Raw genomic sequence first — 24,977 nt, 5'->3', positions numbered from 1 at the left:
AATAATCTTAAATAAATAATCTTGATATTGAGAGACAGTGTGTCCTGAGATACGACTTCCAATTTGATAGAGATTTCATTTACTTTGGCTGAACAGGTAGAAAAAGAAATAGCAAAGTTGGCCATCAGGTCCCGGATAGTCTCAAGAGTTACCACTGTCGGTTTTGCCAGCAAGATAAAAGGGACTGCAGAGGTCAAAACCACCATCAGCGCAGCAGCACCTCCAAGTAAAGGAGAAAGGCTTCCTCAGCACTCACTGGTTGAACTTCACGTGTTTGAATGGGTTCAAAGAACACTGGCATATCACCCTCCTCTGAGGATGCTGGAAAAGTTCCAGCGTCATCTTATGTGGTGGCTCCCTTCGATATCAGTGCCTTAGCAATAATGCCATCATTCTGCACCATAGTCACCACATTGGGAGAACTCCATAGTGCCAGTGGTAGTCAGCTGTCAGCGGGGCTAAGCGACACCTCGTCCCTGAAAGAAAGTGACCCTGGTCTGCCAACATTGCACATGGAGAACTGTATAGCCCTCCCCCTCTTGCTAGTGATTTTTATAATATAAATAACAAATTAAAAACATTGTTCAAATCTACAAACTCTGGCCTGGATTTATCAAAATGCCCTGAATATTGCATGTGATAGGAAAAGGGGTGTGTTTTATGGTAATAAGCAGTTTATGCTAATACCTATGTGAAGTACTATCTTAGTGCAAATTGTGATAGTGATAAGAGAGAGAGAGAGAGAGAGAGCGCCGGCCACTTTACTCATCAGCCCCTATTATAATAATAGGGGCTGATGATGGCCGGCGCCATCTTTAAAGATGGTGCCGGCCATCCAGTGCTCCTACCATGTGACAGGGGCCGGCCAATGGCACGGATACCCTGTCACATGGTAAGGGCAAAGGGGCATCGGCGCCATTTTTTCTGTTTAGAACAGCTGATGCCTGGGAACGGGAAATCTCTCCCCGAGGCCCCCCTGGATCTCTCCTCTCCCCGAGGCCCCCCTGGATCTCTCCCCGAGGCCCCCCTGGACCACCAGGTAATTTTAAAAGATTTTGGGGGGGTTGGGAGGGTTGGGAGGGGGGGTCGATTTAAAGGGTCGGGTGTTTTTTTTTTTTTTTTAGCGGCGCGGGCCTCCCTAAAAAAAAAGGGTCGGGAGGGTGGGGGAGGCTAAGGGGGGGTCGATTTAAAGGGTCAGGTGGGGGGTTTTTTATCGGTCTATCGGCGCCATTTTAATTAGTGGCAGCCAAAATGGCGCCGATGGCCCAGGAGCGGGAGATCGCGCCGGGACCCCTCCCCACTGGACCACCAGGTAACTTAACATTTTGGGGGGGGTTCGGGAGGGTGGGGGAGGGTAAGGGATTGGTTATAAAGGGTCGGGGTGTGTTTAGGGGTTGTTTTGGTGAGCCGGTTTTCACGCCCTCCCCCAAATAATTCCATGCCCTATTTATTTATTTATTTATTTATTTATTTAGCACTTTTATATACCGACTTTCCAATAACAGAGTTACTGATCAATTTGGTTTACATTCTAAACAGAAACATTGACAAGTTAATGTCTTACAATGAACAGGTAGCAGGAACTTGGATACAGATATATGGGGTTAATAACATAACGTAAATGCTACGGAGCCAAATGTTGGCTAAGGAAATAGGTGATAGGTATAAGGCTGGGTATTTGATTTTTAGACTGCCAAGGATTCATAGATGACCTGATAGTTCTTTGGGGGTACTAGAGAGAACTAGAGATGATTTATATAGTTCTCTACTGGTTACCAAAGAAGGGATCCTTGGCAGGTAAAGTTCCGCAGATTGATGATTATGAGAAAGCTTGGTTGAATAACCAGGTCTTTAGTCTTTTTTTAAATGTAGTAGGGCATTGCACTGATCTGAGGTCTGACGGGAGAGCATTCCAGAGTTTGGGACCGGCTGTAGAGAAGGCTCTTTTGCTTAATGCTGACTTCATCGGTGGAATCTGAAGGTTGTTTCTGTAGGCTTGTCTCACTGGTCTAGTGGAGGTGTGGAGTTGGAGAGGTATTTTGAGCTCGAGTGGGGCAATGTTATGTAGTGCCTTGTGGATTGATGAGAGCACTTTGAAGAGTATTCTGAATTTGACGGGAAGCCAGTGTAGGCTTTTTAAAATGGGTGAGATGTGTTCTCTTTTGTTAGTCTTGGTTAGGATCCTTGCTGAAGCATTTTGCAACATCTGAAGAGGTTTTATGGCGTTTGCAGGGAGGCCCAGTAGTAGTGAATTGCAGTAATCTATTTTAGTAAGAATGATTGCCTGTAGAACTAATCTGAAATCTTGAAAATGGAGGAGAGGTCTCAGTCTTTTTAAGACTTGTAATTTGAAGAATCCATCCTTTACGATGTTCTTGATGAGAGATCTGTAGTTCATTTGGTTATCTAGTATAACTCCTAGATTTCTGACTTGTGGTGACAATATTAATTGAGAAGACAGGTTGGTAATTGGGTGTGTGTAGGTTTCGTCTTGGGAGATGAGTAGGTATTCTGTTTTGTTTTGATTGAGGATCAGATTGAGGCTTGTGAGCAAGTTGTTGATGGCTTGTTGGCATGTGTTCCAGAAGTCCAGAGTTTTTTGGAGAGATTTGGTAATTGGAATCAGTATCTGAACATCGTCTGCGTATAAGTAGTAGATAAGATTTAGGTTGAGGAGGAGCTGGCAGAGTGGGAGCAGGTATATATTGAATAAGGTTGGTGAGAGTGAAGATCCTTGTGGGACTCCCAAGTTGCAGGTGACTGGTTGAGATTCCTCCTTGTTGACCTTGACTTTATAATGTCTGTTCTGTAGGAATGATTTGAACCAGTTGAGGGCCACATCTCTTATACCAATGTCTGACAGACGATCTGTTAAAGTGTTATGATTTACAGTGTCAAATGCTGCAGTTAGGTCTAGGAGGATGAGAAGACAAGGCTGTCTTTTTTCAAGATTCAGTAAGATGGAGTCCGTTAATGAGATTAGGAGGGTTTCCGTGCTTCGAGATTTGCGGAAGCCGAACTGCGATGGGGAGAGGATGTTGTTATTGTTTAGGTATTCTGTTAGTTGTTTATTTGCCACTCGTTCCAAGATTTTTGCGATGAAGGGTAGATTAGCTATTGGGCGAAAATTGGCCGGGTTATCTGGGGACAGATTAGGTTTTTTTTAGGAGTGGTTTTATGATTGCCATTTTGAGAGGGTCAGGGACTAACCCTTGAGCGAGGGAGCAATTAATGATTTGTGCAATGGGTTTGGAGATGGTTTTAGCGCAAGTGATGAGGAGGTTGGTTGGGATGGTATCCTGAGGATGTGAGGAAGGTTTGAGCTTTTTTATGATGTTTTCGATCTCTAAAGATGATGTCTGTTCGAATTCCCTAAGGCTTGCCTTTTGTGAAGGAGATGCGACTAGTGGTGTTACTGTCGTAGTGTTTTTGTTATTGTTGGACTGAGTTAGTAGGTTTGGGATCTTGTTTTTGAAGTAGGTTGCAAGTTCTTCTGCTTTGCTCGCCGCTTTCTCATCTGGTATAGCTGTCAGTGGTGGTTTAGTGAGGGATGAAACCAAAGAAAAAAGCGCTCTGGGGTCGAAGATGAAGTGGTGTATTTTTTGTGAGTAAAAGTCTCTTTTTGTTTGGAGGATGGATATTCTGTATAGGTGCATCGTAGACTTGAAAGCCGTGAGGTTCGCAGATGTTGGGTTTTTACGCCAAAGTTGTTCTTTTTTTCTGAGTTCCTGTTTGATGGATTTTAGTTTTGGTGTATACCAAGGTTTCCTATTGTCTTTGTTTGCTTGAGAGGCTTTGGTAATAGATGGGCATGTAGAATCGGCCACTTTTTTGGTAATGTTGTTCCAGGAAGATATGGCTGATTCCGCGTTTGTGAGGTTCAGTTGGTTAAGTTCTCCAGATAGGCTGTTGCTGAGCGTTTCCTGGCTGCACAATTTCTTGAATTGTATTATGTTATTCTGCTTTTTTGGGGGGGTAGGTAGGTTTATGTTTAGTACGGCGTTGATCAGCTTATGGTCCGACCAGGGAACTGGAAGGCACGTTGGGTGGGTGGCAGGAGTAAGTTCATGGTTAATGAAAATGAGGTCCAGCGTATGACCTGCTTTATGGGTGGGTTCATTAATTATTTGTTTGAAACCCATGAGGTTTAGTGTGTCTAGGAAGGTTTCACAACTAGGTGAGCGAGGGGATGTGTCCACGTGAAGATTAAAGTCCCCCAGGAGTATCGCTGGTTTGTCAGTATTGATATGCTTTACTATGTTTTCAATCAACGGTGATGGATCAGCTTCAAGGTATCCTGGGGTGGCGTATATAAGACCTATTTGTAGGTGGGATGATTTGAATACGGCGAATTCTAGGGAGTGAGAGGATGTTGTAGTTTGTAGTGACATTCCTAGTGTATTTTTTGCTGCAAGAAGGAGACCACCTCCTCGTTTTTTGAGTCTAGGTATAGAGAATATGTTGTACAAGTGGGTAGGGAGTTGGTTGATTGAGGCGATGTCTTCTGGTTTTAACCAGGTTTCAGTAATTGCAAATAGGTCCGTGTTTGTTTCCAGAAGATAGTCATGAAGAAGGTGAGTTTTCTTTGTCAGAGACTGTGCGTTCAGCAGCGAAATGGTGAAAAGAGAGAGTCCCAGTAGTTGGTTTAAGGGTGAGATGATGATAGGAATGAATCTTTTGTGTACAGACTGTGGTGTAGTTTGTTTTTTTGCTGGTGGTCTCTTGAAATTATGGATAATAGGGATGGCTGATACTGCCATGCTTAGTTTCGTGAGTAGATTGTAGTCGGGGTTGATTTAGTGGCGAGCTGTTGAAAGTGGTGGTGGGATTGGTATTGTACCTGGATTGTCGACTCTGATGAGAGGTCGGGTAATAATCTTTATAGGAGAAATGGTCTTTAACGATACAATGGTCTTTAACGATACAATAGTTAAAATAAAATAAAATAAAATGCCCCCGATTTATCGTCAGGGGCATTTGTATTGTATCATGCACTCTAACGATTTTGGACGATTTTAAAATTATCTGACGATAATTTTAATCGTTCAAAACCGATTCACATCCCTATTAGGGGCCACTTTGACATTCAAAGTGAGATGTACGAACAGAAAAGTGCTCTTTTGTGAAGATTTGATGACCTTCGGAATGAGGAAACTCACCCAAAGATGAGATTTGTGTAATGTTCTCTCAACCTAGCTTGATGGACTCTCTACCTGGGTAACATTGAGCTAGGTTGAGAGAACATTGCACAAATCTCATCTTTGGGTGAGTTTCTTCACTCTGAAGGTCATCAAATCTTCACAAGAAAGCACTGTTCTGTTCGTACGTCTCATTTTGAATGTCAAAGTGGCCCCTACCCCTACACTAATACCTAAACCTCACCTCGAGTGACTAGGTTGGCCTCCCATAGAGATATAAATACCAATCTAGTGTGAGAACATTCTGGCTAGACTCTCTCTCAGCTTAAACATGGTCCCCCCAGTGGTTGTATATAGGAATACATCAATTCTGGCACTTATCACAAAGTTCAAAAAAGATAGCACTTCAGATAGGTATTAACACAAATAGCAATAAACTCCTATTACCATAAAAGATGGCCCTTTTCCTATCATATACAATATTTACTGCATTTTGATAAATCCAGGCCAGAGTGTGCTAGAAAAGCAGTCATACATTAGTAGTTATTTCCTAAGTTGAACTGAAACATTTGTAAAGGTGTATTAATTTTTAATTATTTAACTTAGGTTAGGTTTTTTCTCTTCTAATCATATACATTTTCATTCATTTAAAATGAAGAATTAAAAAAAAAAAGAGACTCTCAGAGCTACCAGATGATGTTTCAAGTGGAGAAAAGCTTTTCTTCTTACTTGAGTTGCCTTAGCTACATTGGGAAAAATTTGAATTTCTGTCCACAAAAAGAAACATTATTCTTAAAATAACATTTAAGTACTAGGTCCTTATCAACCTCAGAGCAAAACATAATTACAAGTGTGGCCCTCATTGAGAAATGCAGACAAATCATACTCTCGGAAGAAATGAACATATCTAGAACAACCGCTACTTCATTAATTTAATATTAAACAATTAAATAAATGTAATTACAGGAAGTTAATAAATCTTATAAACAGAATTAGCAAATGTTGCTTACCTGTAACAGGTGTTCTCACAGGACAGCAGGATGTTAGTCCTCACATATGGGTGACATCATCAGGATGGAGCCCAATCACGGAAAACTTCTGTCAAAGTTTCCAGAACTTTGACTGGCCCCTACAGGGCATATGCCCAGCATGGCACTAACCCTGCAGCCAGCAGGGGTCCCCCCTCAGTCTTGTTTGTAAGCTATAGGCAGTGCCAAAAAATAAAATAACAAAACGTTACGAACCCAACACTGCGGGGCGGCGGGCGGGTTTCGTGAGGACTAACATCCTGCTGTCCTGAGAGAATACCTGTTACAGGTAAGCAACATTTGCTTTCTCACAGGACAAGCAGGATGGTAGTCCTCACATATGGGTGAGTACTGAGCTGAGGATGTCCGAACATGCACCAAAATACCCAACAGCGTACAACAGGCACAACAACAGGGGTGGATTTTGGCAGGAGGGCAACCTGAACCCCACCAGGCAGGCGGAAGGGTGTTGCTATGTCACATTGGAAACAGGTTATGCAGGACAGATTGGCCAAAGATGGAATCCTGTCTTCTGGCTTTGTCCAAGAAATAGTGGGCTGCGAAGGTATGGAGAGAACTCCAGGTGGCAGCCCTGCAAATGTCAGGAAGCGGCACCGATCGTAGGTGTGCTACTGAAGCCGCCATGGCCCTCACAGAGTGTGCTTTAACACGGTCTTGAAATGGAATGCCTGCTTGCTGATAGCAAAAAGATATGCAGTCCACCAACCAGGAGGAGAGAGTCTGCTTACCCACAGGTTGCCCTAATTTGTTGGGGTGGAAAGAGATGAATAACTGAGTGCTCTTCCTGTGGGTAACTGTACAGTCTAGATAAAAAGCTAGGACCCGTTTACAGTCAAGGGTATGCGGAGCCTGTTCCCCTGGATTGGAATGGGGCCTGGGAAAGAAGGTAGGTAGTATTATGGATTGATTAATGTGAAATTCCAAGACTACCTTAGGTAAAAATTTAGGGTGAGTGCGGAGTACCGCCCGGTCCTGCAGGAGTTTAGTTTAAGGTGGATAGGTAACTAGGGCCTGTAACTCACTAACCCTGCGAGCTGAAGTGATAGCCAAAAGGAAAATCACTTTCCATGTGAGATATTTTAGGTCACAGGAGTGAAGAGGCTCAAATGGTGGTTTCATGAGCCGACCAAGAACCAGCTTAAGGTCCCAAGAAGGGGCCGGAGGACATAAAGGGGGCTTGATGTGGAGCAAGCCCTTCAAAAAGCGTGTTACGAGGGGTTGTACTGATATAGGGACATCCCCTATACCTTTATGAAAGGCGGCAACCGCACTGACATGCATTCTAATGGAGGAAGTCTTAAGGCCTGACTCTGATAGACGCCAGAGATAGTCCAAAAACTTTGGGATTGGACAGAAAAAGGGTTCAAGGGACTGAGAAGCGCACCATGATGTAAACCTTTTCCATTTATAGGAGTAAGATTTTCTCGTGGAAGGCTTCCGTGAAGCAATCAAGACACAGGAAACTGGGTCTGAAAGGTTAAAGAGGTTGAAGGATTAACCTTTCCACATCCATGCCGCCAGGGACAACGCCTGAAGATTGGGATGACGTAGGCACCTGTTGTTTTGAGTGATCAGAAGAGGGTCCTTTCCCAAGGGAATGTGCCTGCGGATGGAGAGATCCTGAAGTATTGGAAACAACACTTGGCATGGCCAGTGAGGTGCTGTCAGGATCATGGTTCCCTTGTCCTGACGTAGCTTCACGAGAGTCTTCAAATGAAGAGGAAGTGGAGGGAATGCGTAAAGCAGACCGGTTGCCCAAGAGAGGGAGAATGCATCTCTGGGCTGAGAGTGTTTGCTGCGAATGAGGGAACAGTAACTGTCCACTTTGTGGTTCTGAGGGGATGTAAAAAGGTCCGTCTGAGGGTATCTCCATTGTTCAAAGATTGAGTTCGCTACCGAGGGGTTGAGAGAACACTCGTGCAGTTGGAAGACCGACTCAGCTTGTCTGCCAACACATTGTCCACTCCCGGAAAGTAAGTGGCCCTGAGGTAGGGAGAGGGCTTCTGCCCATATCTGTGCAGCTTCCTGACACAGAAGGAAGGAGCCTGTACCTCCCTGTTTGTTGATGTACCACATGGCCACCTGGTTGTCCGTCTGAATTAGGATGACTTGATTTGATAGGCGATCCTGAAAAGCCCTGAGAGCATATCACATTGCTCAAAGCTCCAGGAAATTTATTTGGTGTTTGGCTTCTTCTGGAGACCAAGACCCTTGTGTCTGCAGATTGGCCACGTGGGCTCCCCACCTGAGGTTGGAAGCGTCGGTGGTGAGAATGGCTTGAGGATTTGGAACTTGAAAGGGCAATCCCTGGAGGAGATTGCCTTGAATTGTCCACCAGGTGAGAAACAGACGGAGTGAGTCGGTGATGTAAACAATGGTCGACAGAGGATGAATAGCTTGAATCCATTGTGACCTGAGAGTCCAGTGCATGAGTCTCATGGCCAAGCGGGCAATTATATCTTTTTTGAGATGCGGCGACCAGAATTGTACACAGTATTCACGATGCAATCTCACCATGGAACGATACAGAGGAATTATGACATTTTCTGTTTTATTCACCATTCCCTTTCTAATAATTCCCAACATTCTGTTTGCTTTTGTGACTGCCGCAGCACACTGAACCGACGATTTCAATGTGTTATCCACTATGATGCCTAGATCTCTTTCTTGGGTTGTAGCACCTAATATGGAACCCAACATTGTGTAATTATAGCATGGGTTATTTTTCCCTATATGCATCACCTTGCACTTATCCACATTAAATTTCATCTGCCATTTGGATGCCCAATTTTCCAGTCTCACAAGGTCTTCCTGCAATTTATCACAATCTGCTTGTGATTTAACTACTCTGAACAGTTTTGTGTCATCTGCAAATTTGATTATCTCACTCGTCGTATTTCTTTCCAGATCATTTATAAATAAAAATAAAATAAAATATAAATAAAAATAAATAAAAAACACAGGTCTCCTATCCATCCCAAATCTCAAAAATGCTCACCTCAATACAACACGCAAACGAGCCATTTCAATAGCTGGCCCTACCCTATGGAACTCCCGCCCCACACATCTCAGAAACGAACCCTCACCACAAGTCTTTAAAAAACAGCTAAAAACATGGATGTTCTTGAAAGCCTTCCCTCCGGATTCCCAACCTCCTCAAATGCATGTTCTTGAAAACCTTCCCACATGACTCCTAACATGCACTAACGCATAACACCACCCCCCCTCACAACCACCCCCTCCTTTCCCCCCCCAAACCCCCATAGCCTCTGACACCAGATCTAATCCTAACCAAGCCATACTGTATATATTGTATATAGGATATATGCTACAAATTTATACTCACATTCTTTTGTATTCATATGTTACAATGTTTTTTACTACAATAGTTTAATTAATTTGTTATCTTGTTGAATGTAAAATAGGGCAGTTCCCGCCCTATTCAACCTGTTATCTGGAAACCGATGTGATATCTCGATCGAATGTCGGTATACAAAATAAATAAATAAATAAATAAATATTGAAAAGTAAGGGTCCCAATACAGATCCCTGAGGCACTCCACTGTCCACTCCCTTCCACTGAGAAAATTGTCCATTTAATCCTACTCTCTGTTTCCTGTCTTTTAGCCAGTTTGCAATCCACAAAAGGACATCGCCACCTATCCCATGACTTTTTCCTTTTCCTAGAAGCCTCTCATGAGGAACTTTGTCAAACGCCTTCTGAAAATCCAAGTATAATACATCTACCAGTTCACCTTTATCCATGTGTTTATTAATTCCTTCAAAAAAGTGAAGCAGATTTGTGAGGCAAGACTTGCTCTGGGTAAAACCATGCAGACTTTGTTCCATTAAACCATGTCTTTCTATATGTTCTGTGATTTTGATGTTTAGAACACTTTCCACTATTTTTCCTGGCACTGAAGTCAGGCTAACCGGTCTGTAGTTTCCCGGATCGCCCCTGGAGCCCTATTTAAATATTGGGGTTACATTTGCTATCCTCCAGTCTTCAGGTACAATGGATGATTTTAATGATAGGTTACACATTTTTACTAATAGGTCTGAAATTTCATTTTTTAGTTCCTTCAGAACTCTGCGGTGTATACCATCCGGTCCAGGTGATTTACTACTCTTAAGTTTGTCAATCAGGCCTACCACATATTCTAGGTTCACCGTGATTTGATTCAGTCCATCTGAATCATTACCCATGAAAACCTTCTCCATTACGGGTACCTCCCGAACATCCTCTTCAGTAAACACCGAAGCAAAGTAATCACTGAATCTTTCGGCGATGGCCTTATCTTCTCTAAGTGCCCCTTTAACCCCTCGATCATCTAACGGTCCAACTGACTCCCTCACAGGTTTTCTGCTTCGGATATATTTTAAAAAGTTTTTACTGTGAGTTTTTGCCTCTACAGCCAACTTCTTTTCAAATTCTCTCTTAGCCTGTCTTATCAATGTCTTACATTTAGCTTGCCAACGTTTATACTTTATCTTATTTTCTTCTGTTGGATCCTTCTTCCAATTTTTGAATGAAGATCTTTTAGCTAAAATAGCTTCTTTCACCACCCCTTTTAACCATGCCGGTAATCGTTTTGCCTTCTTTCCACCTTTCTTGATGTGCGGAATACATCTAGACTGTGCTTCTAGAATGGTATTTTTTAACAATGACCATGCCTCTTGGACATTTTTTACTTTTGTAGCTGCTCTTTTCAGTTTTTTTCTAACAATTTTTCTCATTTTATCAAAGTTTCCCTTTTGAAAGTTTAGCACAAGAGTCTTGGATTTGCATACTGTTCCTCTTCCATTCATTAAATCAAATTTGATCATATTATGATCACTATTGCCAAGCGGCCCCACCACCATTACCTCTCTCACCAAGTCCTGTGCTCCACTGAGAATTAGATCTAAAATTGCTCCCTGTCTCGTCGGTTCCTGAACCAATTGCTCCATAAAGCTATCATTTATTCCATCCAGGAACGTTATCTCTCTAGCGTGTCCCGATAATACATTTATCCAGTCAATATTGGGGTAATTGAAGTCTCCCATTATTACTGCACTACCAATTTGGTTAGCTTCCCTAATTTCTCTTAGCATTTCATTGTCCGTCTCACCATCTTGACCAGGTGGACGGTAGTATACCCCTATCACTATAGTCTTCCCCGACACACAAAGGATTTCTACCCATAAAGATTCAATTTTGTATTTAGTCTCATGCAGGATGTTTATCCTGTTGGACTCTATGCCATCCCGGACATAAAGCGCCACACCTCCTCCAGGGTGCTCCTCTCTGTCATTGCGATGTAATTTGTACCCTGGATATCACTGTCCCATTGGTTATCCTCTTTCCACCATGTCTCTGAGATGCCAATTAAGTCTATGTCATCATTCACTGCTATACATTCTAATTCTCCCATCTTACTTCTTAGACTTCTGGCAATAGCTTAGGGATGTGAATCGTTTTTGAACGATTAAAATTATCGTCAGATAATTTTAAAATCGTTCTAAATCGTTAGAGTGCATGATACAATACAAATGCCCCCGATTTATCGTCAGGGGCATTTGTATTTTATCGTTAAATAGGGCACGGGAATTATTTGGGGGAGGGCGGGAAAACCGGCACACCTAAACAACCCCTAAACCCATCCCGACCCTTTAAAACCAATTCCTTACCCTCCCCCACCCTCCCGAACCCCCCAAAATGTTAAGTTACCTGGTGGTCCAGTGGGGGGTCCCGGCGCGATCTCCCGCTCTCGAGCCATTGGCGCCATTTTGGCTGCCACTAATTAAAATGGTGCCGATGGCCCGATAAAAAAACCAAAACACCGACCCTTTAAATCGACCCCCCTTAGCCTCCCCCCACCCTCCCGACCCTTTTTTTTTAGGGAGGCCCGCGCCGCTAAAAAAAAAAACCCACCCGACCCTTTAAATCGACCCCCCCAAAACCTTTTAAAATTACCTGGTGGTCCAGGGGGGCCTCGGGGGGCCTCGGGGAGAGATCCAGGGGGGCCTCGGGGAGAGGAGAGATCCAGGGGGGCCTCGGGGAAAGATTTCCCGTTCCCAGGCATCAGCTGTTCTAAAAAAACAATGGCGCCGATGCCCCTTTGCCCTTACCATGTGACAGGGTATCCATGCCATTGGCCGGCCCCTGTCACATGGTAGGAGCACTGGACCACCGAGGCCCCCCTGGACCACCAGGTAATTTTAAAAGGTTTTGGGGGGGGTCGGGAGGGGGGGGGTCGATTTAAAGGGTCGGGTGGGGTTGTTTTTTTTAGCGGCGCGGGCCTCCCTAAAAAAAAAATTAGCGATGTGAATTGGAATCAGAAACGATTCCAATTCACATATCTTAATGATCAGATTCCCCCCCCCCCCCCAGCCGAATCTGATCGTTAAGACGATCTGGCACACGATTCATATCTCTAAATAGCATACAAACATTTCAAAGTTTGTTTTTTGTTTGTATTTTCATTCTGCTTTTTAATTGATAGGGATAAGTTAGAATTTTTTAGCTCAGGTGAGTTTTTAGTTACAGGCACTTGGACTATTTTTCTAATTATTGGAACCTCACTGTCGGGATGCCCTAATTCTAATGCATCATTAGTATCCTTTGAAGATACCTCTCTCTGAACCATGAGCTGCTGAGCAACTGTCGGCTTTCCCCTTTGTTCTAGTTTAAAAGCTGCTCTATCTCCTTTTTAAATTTTAGCGCCAGCAGTCTGGTTCCACCCTGGTTAAAGTGGAGCCCATCCCTTCAGAAAAGACTCCCCCTTCCCCAAAAGGTTCCTCAGTTCCTAACAAAACTGAATCCCTCTTCCTTGCACCATCGTCTCATCCACGCATTGAGACTCCGGAGCTCTGCCTGCCTCTGGTGACCTGCACGTGGAACAGGGAGCATTTCAGAGAATGCTACCCTGGAGGTTCTGGATTTAAGCTTTCTACCTAAGAGCCTAAATTTGGCTTCCAGAACCTCCCTCCCACATTTTCCTATGCCGTTGTTGCCCACATGTACCATGATAGCCGGCTCCTCCCCAGCACTGTCTAAAATCCTATCTAGGTGACGCATGAGGTCCGCCACCTTCGCACCAGGTAGGCATGTTACCAGGTGATCCTCACACCCACCAGCCACCCAGCTATCTACATTCCTAATAATCGAATCACCAACTTCGACGGCCGACCTAACCCTTCCCTCCTGGGCAGTAGGCCTTGGAGAGATATCCTCAGTGTGAAAGGACAATGCATCACCTGGAGAGCAGGTCCTTGCTACAGGATCCTCTCCTGCTGCACCTGGTTGGTGCTTTCCCATCATGAGACCTTCTTCCTCCAAGGCAGCACCAGGGCTGCCAGTCTGAAGTTGGGACTTGACTATGTCCCTGAAGGTCTCATCTATAAACTTCTCTGTCCGCCTCAGCTCCTCCAGGTCTGCCACTCTAGCCTCCAGAGATCGGACTCGTTCTCTGAGAGCCAGGAGCTCTTTGCATCGCATGCATATGTACAACTTCTCACCGGTGGGTAAAAAATCATACATGTGACACTCTATGCAAAAGACTGGGAAGCCCCCCTCTTGCTGCTGGGGGTTTTTTCATTAGTAATACATTGTATTCGTGGGGGTACATTGTATTCGTGGGGGTTCGACATATGTTTCGTGACCCCCACGAATACAACAAATATGGCATATACGTTGCGGATTGCCAATACGTTGCAAACGAATGCACACCCCTAATACATATTCATTACAAATATCCTAAAACACAGACCTGCTGTGCACTTGAAGACTGGAGTTGCCTATCCTTGTTATAGAAAACATTTCTTCTAATCACAGAAAAACAGGACCCTATTGTGGTATAAGGGGCATTGCAGGTAGGCATGTGCCAGCAAGTCTCCTATAGTGATATAAGAGGCATGGCAGATAGGTATGTGCCAGAATGTATCCTATGGTGGTATTAGGGGTATCCACAAACACAAAACAATCGTATCACTGGTCAATAATTCATGTAAATAAATCTTGCCAAGTATATGTAGGCCCCTCACTCTGAGGGTCTGTCAAATCATACAGACTCCTAAATAGATATAGGGCCACCTTGCTTTAATTATACCATCGTTTTTTTAAAAAAAAGTTTTGAAAAAATTTTAACTTTTTTTTAAAATTGTCAAACAGACTATTCAATGGTCAGCATTCAGTCATCGCTTTTCATAGCACAAAGGTTTCAAAAGATACGAGAGGAACCATCAATACTCATCTACTCCCATTTTTTGGCTGGTCTCCCTCTCCCCGAAGTTCTGCCTCAGGGGGATACCCTTCTGTATCTATTAATAAACGATTTGCCCAGCTTCAAAGTCGCGATTTGCCTTCTTCATTTTCTTGCTTCTTATAATTTCTTGGCATCTTTTAACGTATCTTAATTTTTTCAGCGGCCGCGTCCCGCCGCCCTTGTATTGAAGATGGCATCCCGTTGAAAGTGAGACTCTTATAGCCTGGACCGGAACTTACGTCATCACGAGCAGTTTCCCTTCACGTCCAAGGCCCCTTATCTATCTATACGATCACCACAAAGTATTCCCATTCGATCACACCACGTATTCACACTTCTTGATGTTATTGCTCGTAAGAGCATTCTTTATATACAAAAACACTGGGCGTTTGTTCTTCTCATTCATCGTCTCAAAAATTAAAGGTCGGGTCTGTCAGACAACTAAGCGTCCTCTATTAAAGCAAGGTGGCCCTATACCTATTTAGGAGTCTGTATGATTTGACAGACCCTCAGAGTGAGGGGCCTACATATACTTGGCAAGATTTATTTACATGAATTATTGACCAGTGATACGATTGTTTTGTGTTTGTGGGTTCACAAGTAAGGTACGCTGGAATACAGTGGTGAAAGGGTAGAAGTTTGTGATTGGTATTAGGGGTATGACAGGTAGGCATGTGTTTTAACTTAGGTTTGGGAGTACTTCTTTGGCTGTTGCTGACATTGCCAACTTTGCCAATTTTGGAAACTTTCATTTACCTACTCTGCTTTTCCCCTTCATGACATGATTGATTTTGTCACGGGGGTCTGGATATTAAAATGATTTTATATTTCTCAGTGGTACTTTAACTGAATGCATGCCCACTGACTGTGCCAAGCTAATGTATGTGTGCAGAGAACACAGTGAAAATACTGCATGGAGTATCACATTTTGTGCACTAGTTCTGAAACTGCTGAGCTTAGTGACAGGCTTCATAGCACAGAATGGTATTCTTCAGTCTCTGCACTGCACTTAGTAATCACGAGACGCCCACTGCCCAGTGTCCACACTGCCAGAGACAAAATCAGTAGCAGCGCTGCAAGCAACAGTCCTCAATATCTTCCACCCTCCCCCAAGAGAGAAAAAACTGCAACCAGAGCTTCTACAGTGCCTGCTTGTCTTTCCCTGCTGACTGGTACAGTAACAGACTAAAATGGGCAGTGACTAAAATGTTGTTTGGGAAAAGTTAACTAGGACCTCTGAGAGAGTTCAAACAGTGTCCATCCAAGATAATGCCTTCAGAAGGAATGCACACTTTGCACAGTAAACCTCGGACATGTTCAATCGTCAAGATCAGCATCACTGGATCTGGTGCACAGTGATAGGTTGAATTAAAGAAATGCTTCACTGCAATATGTTGCTCTATTGTCTCTTTGATAATATGTTCTATCCATGTTTGACAACTGGCAGTGTTGTCCCACATGACTCACTAGGAAGGGCTGGCTGGAATATTTAGTAGGGATGTGTAATCGTTTTCAACGAATGTGCAATCCGCAACACATAAGTCCCTGTTCGTTTGATTCGTGGGTTCGCGAAACGCATGGCGATCCCCCACAAATAAAACATATCATATTAGTTTCATTCTTTTGGTTTGCAGTGATTTCTTAGCGGTCGTTTGAAATAGGAGAAGGCCATGTGGGAGTATCCATAAGAAAAACCAGCCCTTTCCTGTGAGTCATAAGTGGCCTCACAGCCCTGTCATAGAGTGGGTCAGACAAGTTGGCAAGGAGACGAGAATGCAAACTATCAGAGCTAAGCATTTTTCTAATGCAGCCAATCGCCGCTCTCACTCAGTGCTCTGTGACGCTATTCCTGATGATGCTGTACTATTTATACCTTAAGCACGTGGCGTGCCATGCTCTTTCTTTGCGGGGGTGGTCCAGGGAGGTGGCTTTACTCAGAGCCAGTCTGAGTTTCTCAAATCTGTATTCGATTGCTAGCTACTTTGATAGAATTTTCCATTGAAAAAGATATTTGTTCGGTTTTGCTACAGTGCCAGCCAGCCAGGCTTTTTTTGACTGCACTTTTTTTAATTGAACTCAGACGGTCTCTTGGTCTCTCCCACTGAGACAAGCTGCTAGCAGTGGCATTTTGCTGTTTATCTTACCCCCCTGGGGTAGGTAGTTGCAGGTACAGGCAGAGTGTGGGTGGGAGATAGTGTGAGTTGGTATTTTCAAACAAGAAGCAGCATCACTAAGAATTGTGCTGGCTCAGGCTTTCAGTCTAGTCTTTTCTCTGCTGTTTCATTTTTTTGTGCACACAGAGCAGCTTCAGTTGTAGTGTACATCAAGGCACTACACTGCATCTGTGAGCAGTTTTGCAGACTCACATATATTGGGACAGCAGTGCTTTTTGAAGCCAAATCCCCAGTAGCCTCTTTTGTAGTTACAAGTTTGGTGCTTGCACATACAGCGGTCCCAGTTGTAGAGCACATCAAGGCACTGTACTGCATCTGTGAGCAGTTTGCAGACTCACATATATTGGGACAGCAGTGCTCTTTGAAGCCAAATCCCCAGTAGGCCTCTTATGTAGTTACAAGTTTGGTGTGTGCATGTACAGCGGTCCCAGTTGTCCGTCCAGGCCTTAAGTCCTTACAAGGGCCTGACCTGAAACGCTGTGCCTGTCCATCCAGGCCTTACATCCCTACAAGGGCCTGACCTGAAATGCTGTGCCTGTCCATCCAGGCCTTATATCCCTACAAAGGCTTGACCTCAAACCCTGTGCCTGTCCATCCAGGATTTACGTCCCTACAAGGGCCTGACCTCAAACGCTGTGCCTGGCCATCCAGGCCTTATGTCCCTACAAGGGCCTGACCTCAAATGCTGTACCAGTCTGTCCACTGTCCAGGCCTTACGTCCCTACAAGGGCCTGACCTCAAACACTGTGCCTGTCCATCCAGGCCTTACGTCCCTACAAGGGCCTGACCTCAAATGCTGTGCCAGTCTGTCCACTGTCCAGGCCTTACGTCCATACATGGGCTTGACCTCAAATGCTGTGCCTGTCTGTCCAGCTTGGAGCTTGGATATTACATATGCGCAATAGTTTTCATGACCTTCATAATATGGGCCATTTTCCCTAAATCTTTCTTAGGTGCCAACATTAATGTTTCTAGTACTATAGAAAACTGGTGGTAGTTGTACTCTAGTTCAACCTCTGTGTTCCCATAGTTTACAGAGGCACTGTAGGGTACAAAGTCAACATAGGTTGATTTTGTAGATTTAGATTGAGTAGCAGTTTTCTTATTTCTGAGTGCTCTGCAAGTTTCTTTGTCATCAGCTGAAGTGCATAAGCACAGTTAATAGCTTCTAGGTATTCACTAGATGCCAATGGAGCCACCACACTTTCGGGGCCAACCCATTTCAGGGAGCCCTTTCCTGCGCAAAGGAAAGGGAACTCTCCCTGGGTGTAGCCAGCCTATCTCTTAGCACCCTCTGACCCATGTTGAACCGCTGCTCACATGGAAACATCCTCCATGTTGCCACACTTTGAAGGCTCGTGACCCACTCTAGGGGCCAACTTATTCTAGGGAGCCCTTTCCTGTGCAAAGGAAAGGGAACTCTCCCCAGGTTTAGCCAACCTACCTCTTAGTGCCCACCGACCCATGTTGAACCAGAACCACTGTTCACATGGAAACCTCCTCCACGTCGACTCGCCACACTTTGAAGACTCGTGCTCCACTCTAGGGGCCAACCCATGCTAGGGAGCCCTTTCCTGTGCAAAGGAAAGGGAACTCTTCCCAGGTATAGCCAGCCTATCTCTTAACGCTCACCGACCTATGTTGAACCGCTGTTCACATGGAAACCTCCTCCGCTTTGGCCTTCAAAATTCTCGTTTGTATATCTGCTATGTTCACCAGATTTTAAAAGTCCAGCGAGAGCTCACAAGACGCACATCTCTATAAACCGGTGCGATATGTATTCTATACAGGAACATCGGTATATTAAAATTAAAAATAAATAAATAAATAAATAAATCTCTACTGCATACTCCTCTTCAAACTGTATATATAAATTTATTAATTATACCATCTAATTGCCTATCTCTACCTACTCATATCACTTATTATAATCACCTTTGACTACTTTTATATCTATTTATAGGCACTACCTCCATTTGTTTGAAAATTGCTGCTTTATATCCTGTTCATTAATATGTAAACTGATGTTCTAACATGTACTGTGCTTTTGTACAATATGACTTCTTCTACTTTATATTGTTAATCTGCCTGTGTCCAATTGAACTTGCTGTGTACCACCTTGGGCGAATCTTTTTATAAAGGCAATAAACAAATCATAACAAATAATTATTATTTAGAGGTATTAAGATTTTTCTTGCTGTCCTGTAGACATCTATTTCCTATTACAGAAGATTTTTAACTAAATGGCATCTATAGTTCAGGAACTACATGTGAACAAAATGTCTGTTTCAACAAGATTTGTTATAAAAGGGCTTCTTTTTAGGAAGGATTATTGTATGAAGCAAAGTTGAGCAACAGTTTAGAATTTACATGTGTAACACATCATAGACCACAGTACATTTCTTTCTGCATTCCAGGTTGTTCTTTTTCACTCAACATAGGGGTGCTCAAACAGGTCTTAGGGCCCCCCCCCCCAGCCAGTCGGGTTTTCAGGATATCCCTAATGAAAATGCATGAGAAATATTTGCATACACAGGATATTGATAATACATGCAAATAAATCTCATGCATATTCATTAGAGATATCATGAAAACCCGACTAGCTGGGGGGTGGAGCCCAAAGGACCGGTTTGAGCACCCCTGACTTTACAGAGTGACTACAAATAAACATACATTTATCACAAGAAATGATGTGCTACAAGTTGGCATAGCTCCGACTTACCTGGCATAGAAATCATCTGGTGGAATCATTTCTTGAAAGTACTGCAACTGGTATAGGTAAAGTCCAATCAAGTGCCCCCCACTGAATATGGCCATTAACACACATAGGCAGCTGAATATCAGCGGATCAAATATTCGGCAACAAGACCACCATGTACACAATCCCACAAATACAAGGAAGTATACACCTGAGGTTAAAGATGGTAACATCATACCTGCATAAACACACATACAAAAAAATGAACATGTAATCAAAAACTGGCACAAAATAATTTTTTACTGCAAAGCCTGACAAATTAGGAAAAAGATTTAGTAAAACAAAGTAAAACAATTAAACTACTCTATATACAACAAATCTGGAGGTTCTGTTAGGAAAAAAGGAGCTGTAGAAATGTGCATCTTACATATTTTTGCATAACAATGATGCATTCACTCGAGGAAATCAAATAAGTATAGAAATAGTACTGGTGCTAAGTGTCAGCTGTCCTTTTTTGTACTAAACATACTGGAGTGAATTTTTAAAGGGATCTAGCCAGCTAAGTGAGAACTTAGTTGGCTAGATCAAAGGCTGAAAATATACTGGGAATGAATGGCTATATTTTGCATTCTAGATTTACTAGTCTTTTAAAATTTAGCCTTTTAAATTCCTGAAGATCCCAGGGCCAGGTTAAGACAGGGAAGAAGGATAGCTGGCTAACGGTATTCAGAGCAAGCTGGAAAACTTAGCCAGACAAACCTAAGTGCAGGGATAGCTGGCTCAAATCTAGCTGGCTATGCATGTTCTCATAACTCAGTGACGCTCCCTCCTACCTTTTTCTCTCATCTAATGTGAAAATCAATGATGCCCCCACATGACAAGCCACCCTTTTCCCCAGGGCAGTGGCTGGACACAATGGCACCCCAGGCAAGAGTTGCTTTTGGTGGCCCACTTCCCTTGAGTTCTCACATGCTAGTAGACTAGCAGACTGACTTAAAAGAGAGTTGTGGTATGGTGCCTTCCCCTCGCCATATCTTGACAGCAAGAGCAGTTGCTCTTTTTACCCATCTTTTGTGATGGCCCTGCATCTTCCCTCGCTCCTCAACCAAACTCCCCAAAAAGCTCCCAAAAATGAATCGGCAGGAAAATGGCTTTGAAAATTATTCTTCCCTTTAAAAAGTCTACTTTTATTTCTGATTCAAAAACTATTGAAAACACATTCACTAATGCTTAATCTGAAAATGTTTTTGAGAAGCAGTGAAAGAACCAACCTGTTACACCAAATAAAATTGTAACAACTACTTTTCCAGCGGTGGTTATAATATTGCCAATAAACTCTTTCAATTTTGAAGCTAATGAGGCAATTCTTCTAAGTAATTTTAATTTTGTGCTTTCTTCATTTTCTTCATCACCTTCTCCAGCATCCAAATCTTCTTCATACATCAAAGCATCATCCAGATCCAACTTTTCGGTTCCTCCCTAAAAAAAAAAAGGAAAAGGAAAAGGAAACAGGATGAATACTATTAGCTGATGTTGTGACAATAGCAAAATAGTGGCTTAACGGTGAGAGCCCATAGCTGAGAACTTGGGAAGCCAGGGTTCAAATACTGTTTCTCCCACTAACAGTCCTTTGGTAAGTTATTCTGTCATCTTCTGTTCTTTGGGGCAGGCACTTATTGTCTGAGTGATCAGACAAAACATGTTTGTTATTTTTAATGTGTTTCAAATTAAACTATTTATGCATCACATAAACAAATCATGGCAATAAAGGAAATAATAAAATGGCCCTGTTCAAAAGTTGCATACCCTTAGTTATTAATATCATGTATTGCCCCCTTTTGCATCAATGACGGCTTGCAGTCTTTTGTGAAAGTTGTGAATGAGGCTCTTTATTTTCTCATATGATAAAGCTGCCCATTCCTCTTGGCAAAAAGCTACCAGACCCTGTAAATTCTTTGGTTGTCTAGAATGAACTTTATGTTTGAGTTTTCCACCTTAAGAGGCTCAATGATGTTGAGGTCAGAAGACTGTGATGGTCACTCCAGAACCTTCACTTTCTTTCTGCTGCAGCCACTGAAGGGTCAACTTGGCCTTATGTTCCGGATTATTGTCATGTTGGAAAGTCCAAGTGTGCCCCATGCATAGCTTCCTGGCTAATGAATGCAAATTCTCCTCCAATATTTTCTGACAAGATGCTGCATTCTTCCTGCTATCAATTTTGACTAAATTCTCTGTGCCGCTGTAGCTAACATCCTCCCAAAAAAGCAGAGATACATCTCAATGCTTCATGGTAGGGACGGTGGCTTCTCTTCATAACGTTTATGGTTGTGTACATAAAGTTCAATTTTGTTCTCATCACTCAAAATTATTTTGTTCCAGAAGTTTTGAGGCTTCTCTAGGTGCTGTTTGGCATATTGTAAGCAGGTTGTTTTGTGGCATTGGTGCAGCAATACATTTGTTCTGGCAATTCCATTAAGAAGCCCATTTTTGTTCAAGTATCTCCTTATTGTGCATGCTGAAACATCCACACCACTTTGTTTCAGAGAAGCCTGTATTTCAGTAGAAGTTGCTTGTGAGTTTTTCTTTGCATCCCGACAACTTTTCCTGGCAGTTGTGTCTGAAATTTTTCTTGGTCTACCTTGGTATTAACAGAACCCATCATTTTCCACTTCTTGATCAGAGTTTGAACAGTGCTGATTGGCATTTTCAAATCTTTGGATATCTTTTTATAACCTTTGCCTGATTTATAAAGTTTAACTACTTTTGCTCACAGATCCTTTGACAGTTCTTTTGCTTTCCCCATGCTTCAGTAATCATAAAAATCAGTACAGCCCTGGATGAAATGCACAAGTTTCTCAAGAGCTACTGACTTCTTATACACACAGACACTAAGGCACGGGTGTGAATGGATACCTACCCTTCATTTCTATCTCAACCTGTGTGTGTGTCAACTTGAGTGTACATTATCAGCCCAAACATGCAAGGGTCTGCACATTTTTGAACAGGACCATTTTATTATTTCCCTTATTGCTATGGTTTGTTTAATGATTGGCTATTCTGTGATGCATACTAGTTTTAATTTGCAACACATTAAAAATAACAGATGTGTTTTGTCTGATGACTCAATTTTTCTTAAAATGCTACACATCTTACAAATTCTGCCAGGGGTATGTAAATTTATGAATACAACTGTAACTGTGGGGAGACTTCATTTATAAGAAAGGAATAGCTCACAGTGACCCACAGTCACCTAAAGATGGACCTCAGGTATCTGCCAATTTAACTGTCTTAATTGTGTCACTTCAGAAGCATGGTACCCAAGGAGATACAAATAAACATTTCTACATGAAGACATGTCTTTGGAATCTTCACTAGAATTGGGCCTTAGCATTGGAGCTGTAAGGGAAGGCGGAGTGGAGCATATCATGTAGCAACAGCACCCCTATGTGTTTGCTGCAGAGGTGTGCTCCCTATCTGCTTAAGGGTAAGGGGAGATAGAGATCAGTTATATACTGGAAAATCTACAGGTAGATGAAATTGAGATATCTCTCAGGTATTTATGCCAAAAATTGTATGAGCATGGGAATAAAACTGACACTCTTCTAACCAAAGTGCTGAAGAAGAGAAGTAAAGGAAATGTGATTACAGGTATTTGTGCATAAAGAGGTAATATATCCCATAACTTAATAGAGATAAATGAGACTTTTTAGTATATTTTCCTGAGTTATATGCAGGAGAGGAAAAGTGCTTCATGGAAGATATAAATGAATACCTGAGTAAGATCAAACTCCTTGCAGTGTCAGAGGCACAGATTGTCATATTAACAGAGCCTCTCTTGGTGCTTGAGATACAAAGGATGGCAAAAAACATCCCTAATAGTAAGAGCCCAGGTCTAGATGGATTTTACTTAGTCTTTTATAAAAAGTTCTTCCAGGAGACTTCAAAACCTTTGGGAGCCCTACAATATCTTCAGGAGCATCCTGATTGTTCACACAGACTAACTGATGCTATAATTGTGCTAATAAATAAGCAGCATGATCACTTGGACTTGGACTCCTATTTCCACATTTCTCTATTAAATGTAGATATCAAAATATTGGCCAAAATTCCACAGAGGCAGTTAGAGAAGCTGATGAAAGAGTTGATCAATGAAGATCAAACGAAATTTATTAAAGGAAGTAGAATGTTTAACATCTTATCTTTTGCAAAAAGAAACAAGTCCTCTGGAGTAATGGTAGCATTAGATGCAAAAAAGGTCCTTGATAAGCTGCAGTGGCCATTTCTTGTCACGGTCCTAAACAAGTTTGGTTTTGTCAAAGATTTCATAGACTGGATAAAAGAATTATATGCACATCCATGTGCACAACACTTAACGAAAGGGTCATTTTCACCTTGCATTCCTATCCTCAAAAGGCTTTAGACAGGGGGGTCCATTTATCTACTCTTTTGTTCAATCTTGCTGTAGAAGTAGTTGCTCAAGTGATAAGGTCTGATCCATTAGTATTGGGGTTAAAATTGAATGGGGAGGTTAACAAAATATTTTTATAGGCAGACAATGTTCTTCTTTTACTTACAAATGCAATAGTATCTATACTGAGGGGAGATATGATAGAGGTGTTTAAAATCATGAGAGGTCTAGAACGGGTAGATGTGAATCGGTTATTTACTCTTTCGAATAATAGAAAGACTAGGGGGCACTCCATGAAGTTAGCATGGGGCACATTTAAAACTAATCGGAGAAAGTTCTTTTTTACTCAACGCACAATTAAACTCTGGAATTTGTTGCCAAAGGATGTGGTTAGTGCAGTTAGTATAGCTGTGTTTAAAAAAGGATTGGATAAGTTCTTGGAGGAGAAGTCCATTACCTGCTATTAATTAAGTTGACTTAGAAGATAGCCACTGCTATTATTAGCAATGGTAACATGGAATAGACTTAGTTTTTGGGTACTTGCCAGGTTCTTATGGCCTGGATTGGCCACTGTTGGAAACAGGATGCTGGGCTTGATGGACCCTTGGTCTGACCCAGTATGGCATGTTCTTATGTTCTTACCACATCTTTTAGAAGTGCTGGCACAATACAAACTTAATCATCAGAAATGAGAGGTATTTGCCCTGGAGAAAAGAACATTAAATAGGTCTACAAGAAGCATGTCACATTTTAAAATAGCAGATAGAATGGTCAATAATTTTAGAGATGAAGAAATATATATCACATTTCCTGTGTAATGGGCTACTAGGGGGAGAGAGGGAAGGAGGGAGAGAGGGAGAGTAAAGGAGTTCAAAGATATTCCTAGGAAAGATATACAGGACTCTGGGAAGAGTGCACCATAGAGCCCAATCCTGTTTTGTATTTTACTACTTACTGAAGTTTGTATGTTGTTGAAAACAAATAAAAGAAATTTAAACATTAAATAGCAGATAAGGGAGTCAAGTATCTTAGAATATACATCCCAAGATAGTGCTTGGATTTGTACAAAATGAATTATATCCAAGTGGTCAGTAGAATACATAGAGACTTGGGTGAATGGAGTGACATTTTCTGGGTTGGTACAATAGAGTTATTAAAAATGAATGTTCTTCCTAGACTAATATATTTATTCCAACATATACCTCTCACAAATGATGCAAGTCTATAAAATCTTAAGTGGGGTGGATGGGGAAACAGAACAGTT

The 24,977-nt window shown here is 42.4% G+C and overlaps 1 protein-coding gene across 1 annotated transcript in view; it reads right to left on the bottom strand.

Annotated features, from left to right (window-relative positions):
• Positions 1–24,977, bottom strand: part of PIEZO2 (piezo type mechanosensitive ion channel component 2) — a 1,301,103-nt gene that overhangs the window by 723,125 nt on the left and 553,001 nt on the right. Inside the window, exons 6-7 of the mRNA XM_029587157.1 lie at positions 20,577–20,784; positions 19,330–19,543 (exon numbers count right to left, since the gene is read on the bottom strand). Coding sequence (XP_029443017.1) covers positions 19,330–19,543; positions 20,577–20,784 — 422 coding nt within the window. The remainder of the gene's footprint in view (positions 1–19,329; positions 19,544–20,576; positions 20,785–24,977) is intronic.

Source organism: Rhinatrema bivittatum, chromosome 2 (genome assembly GCF_901001135.1).
Source record: "Rhinatrema bivittatum chromosome 2, aRhiBiv1.1, whole genome shotgun sequence".
Lineage (NCBI taxonomy): Eukaryota > Metazoa > Chordata > Amphibia > Gymnophiona > Rhinatrematidae > Rhinatrema > Rhinatrema bivittatum.
The sequence above is the reverse complement of the archived record's forward strand: the minus strand, read 5'-3'. Positions and strand labels throughout refer to the sequence as shown.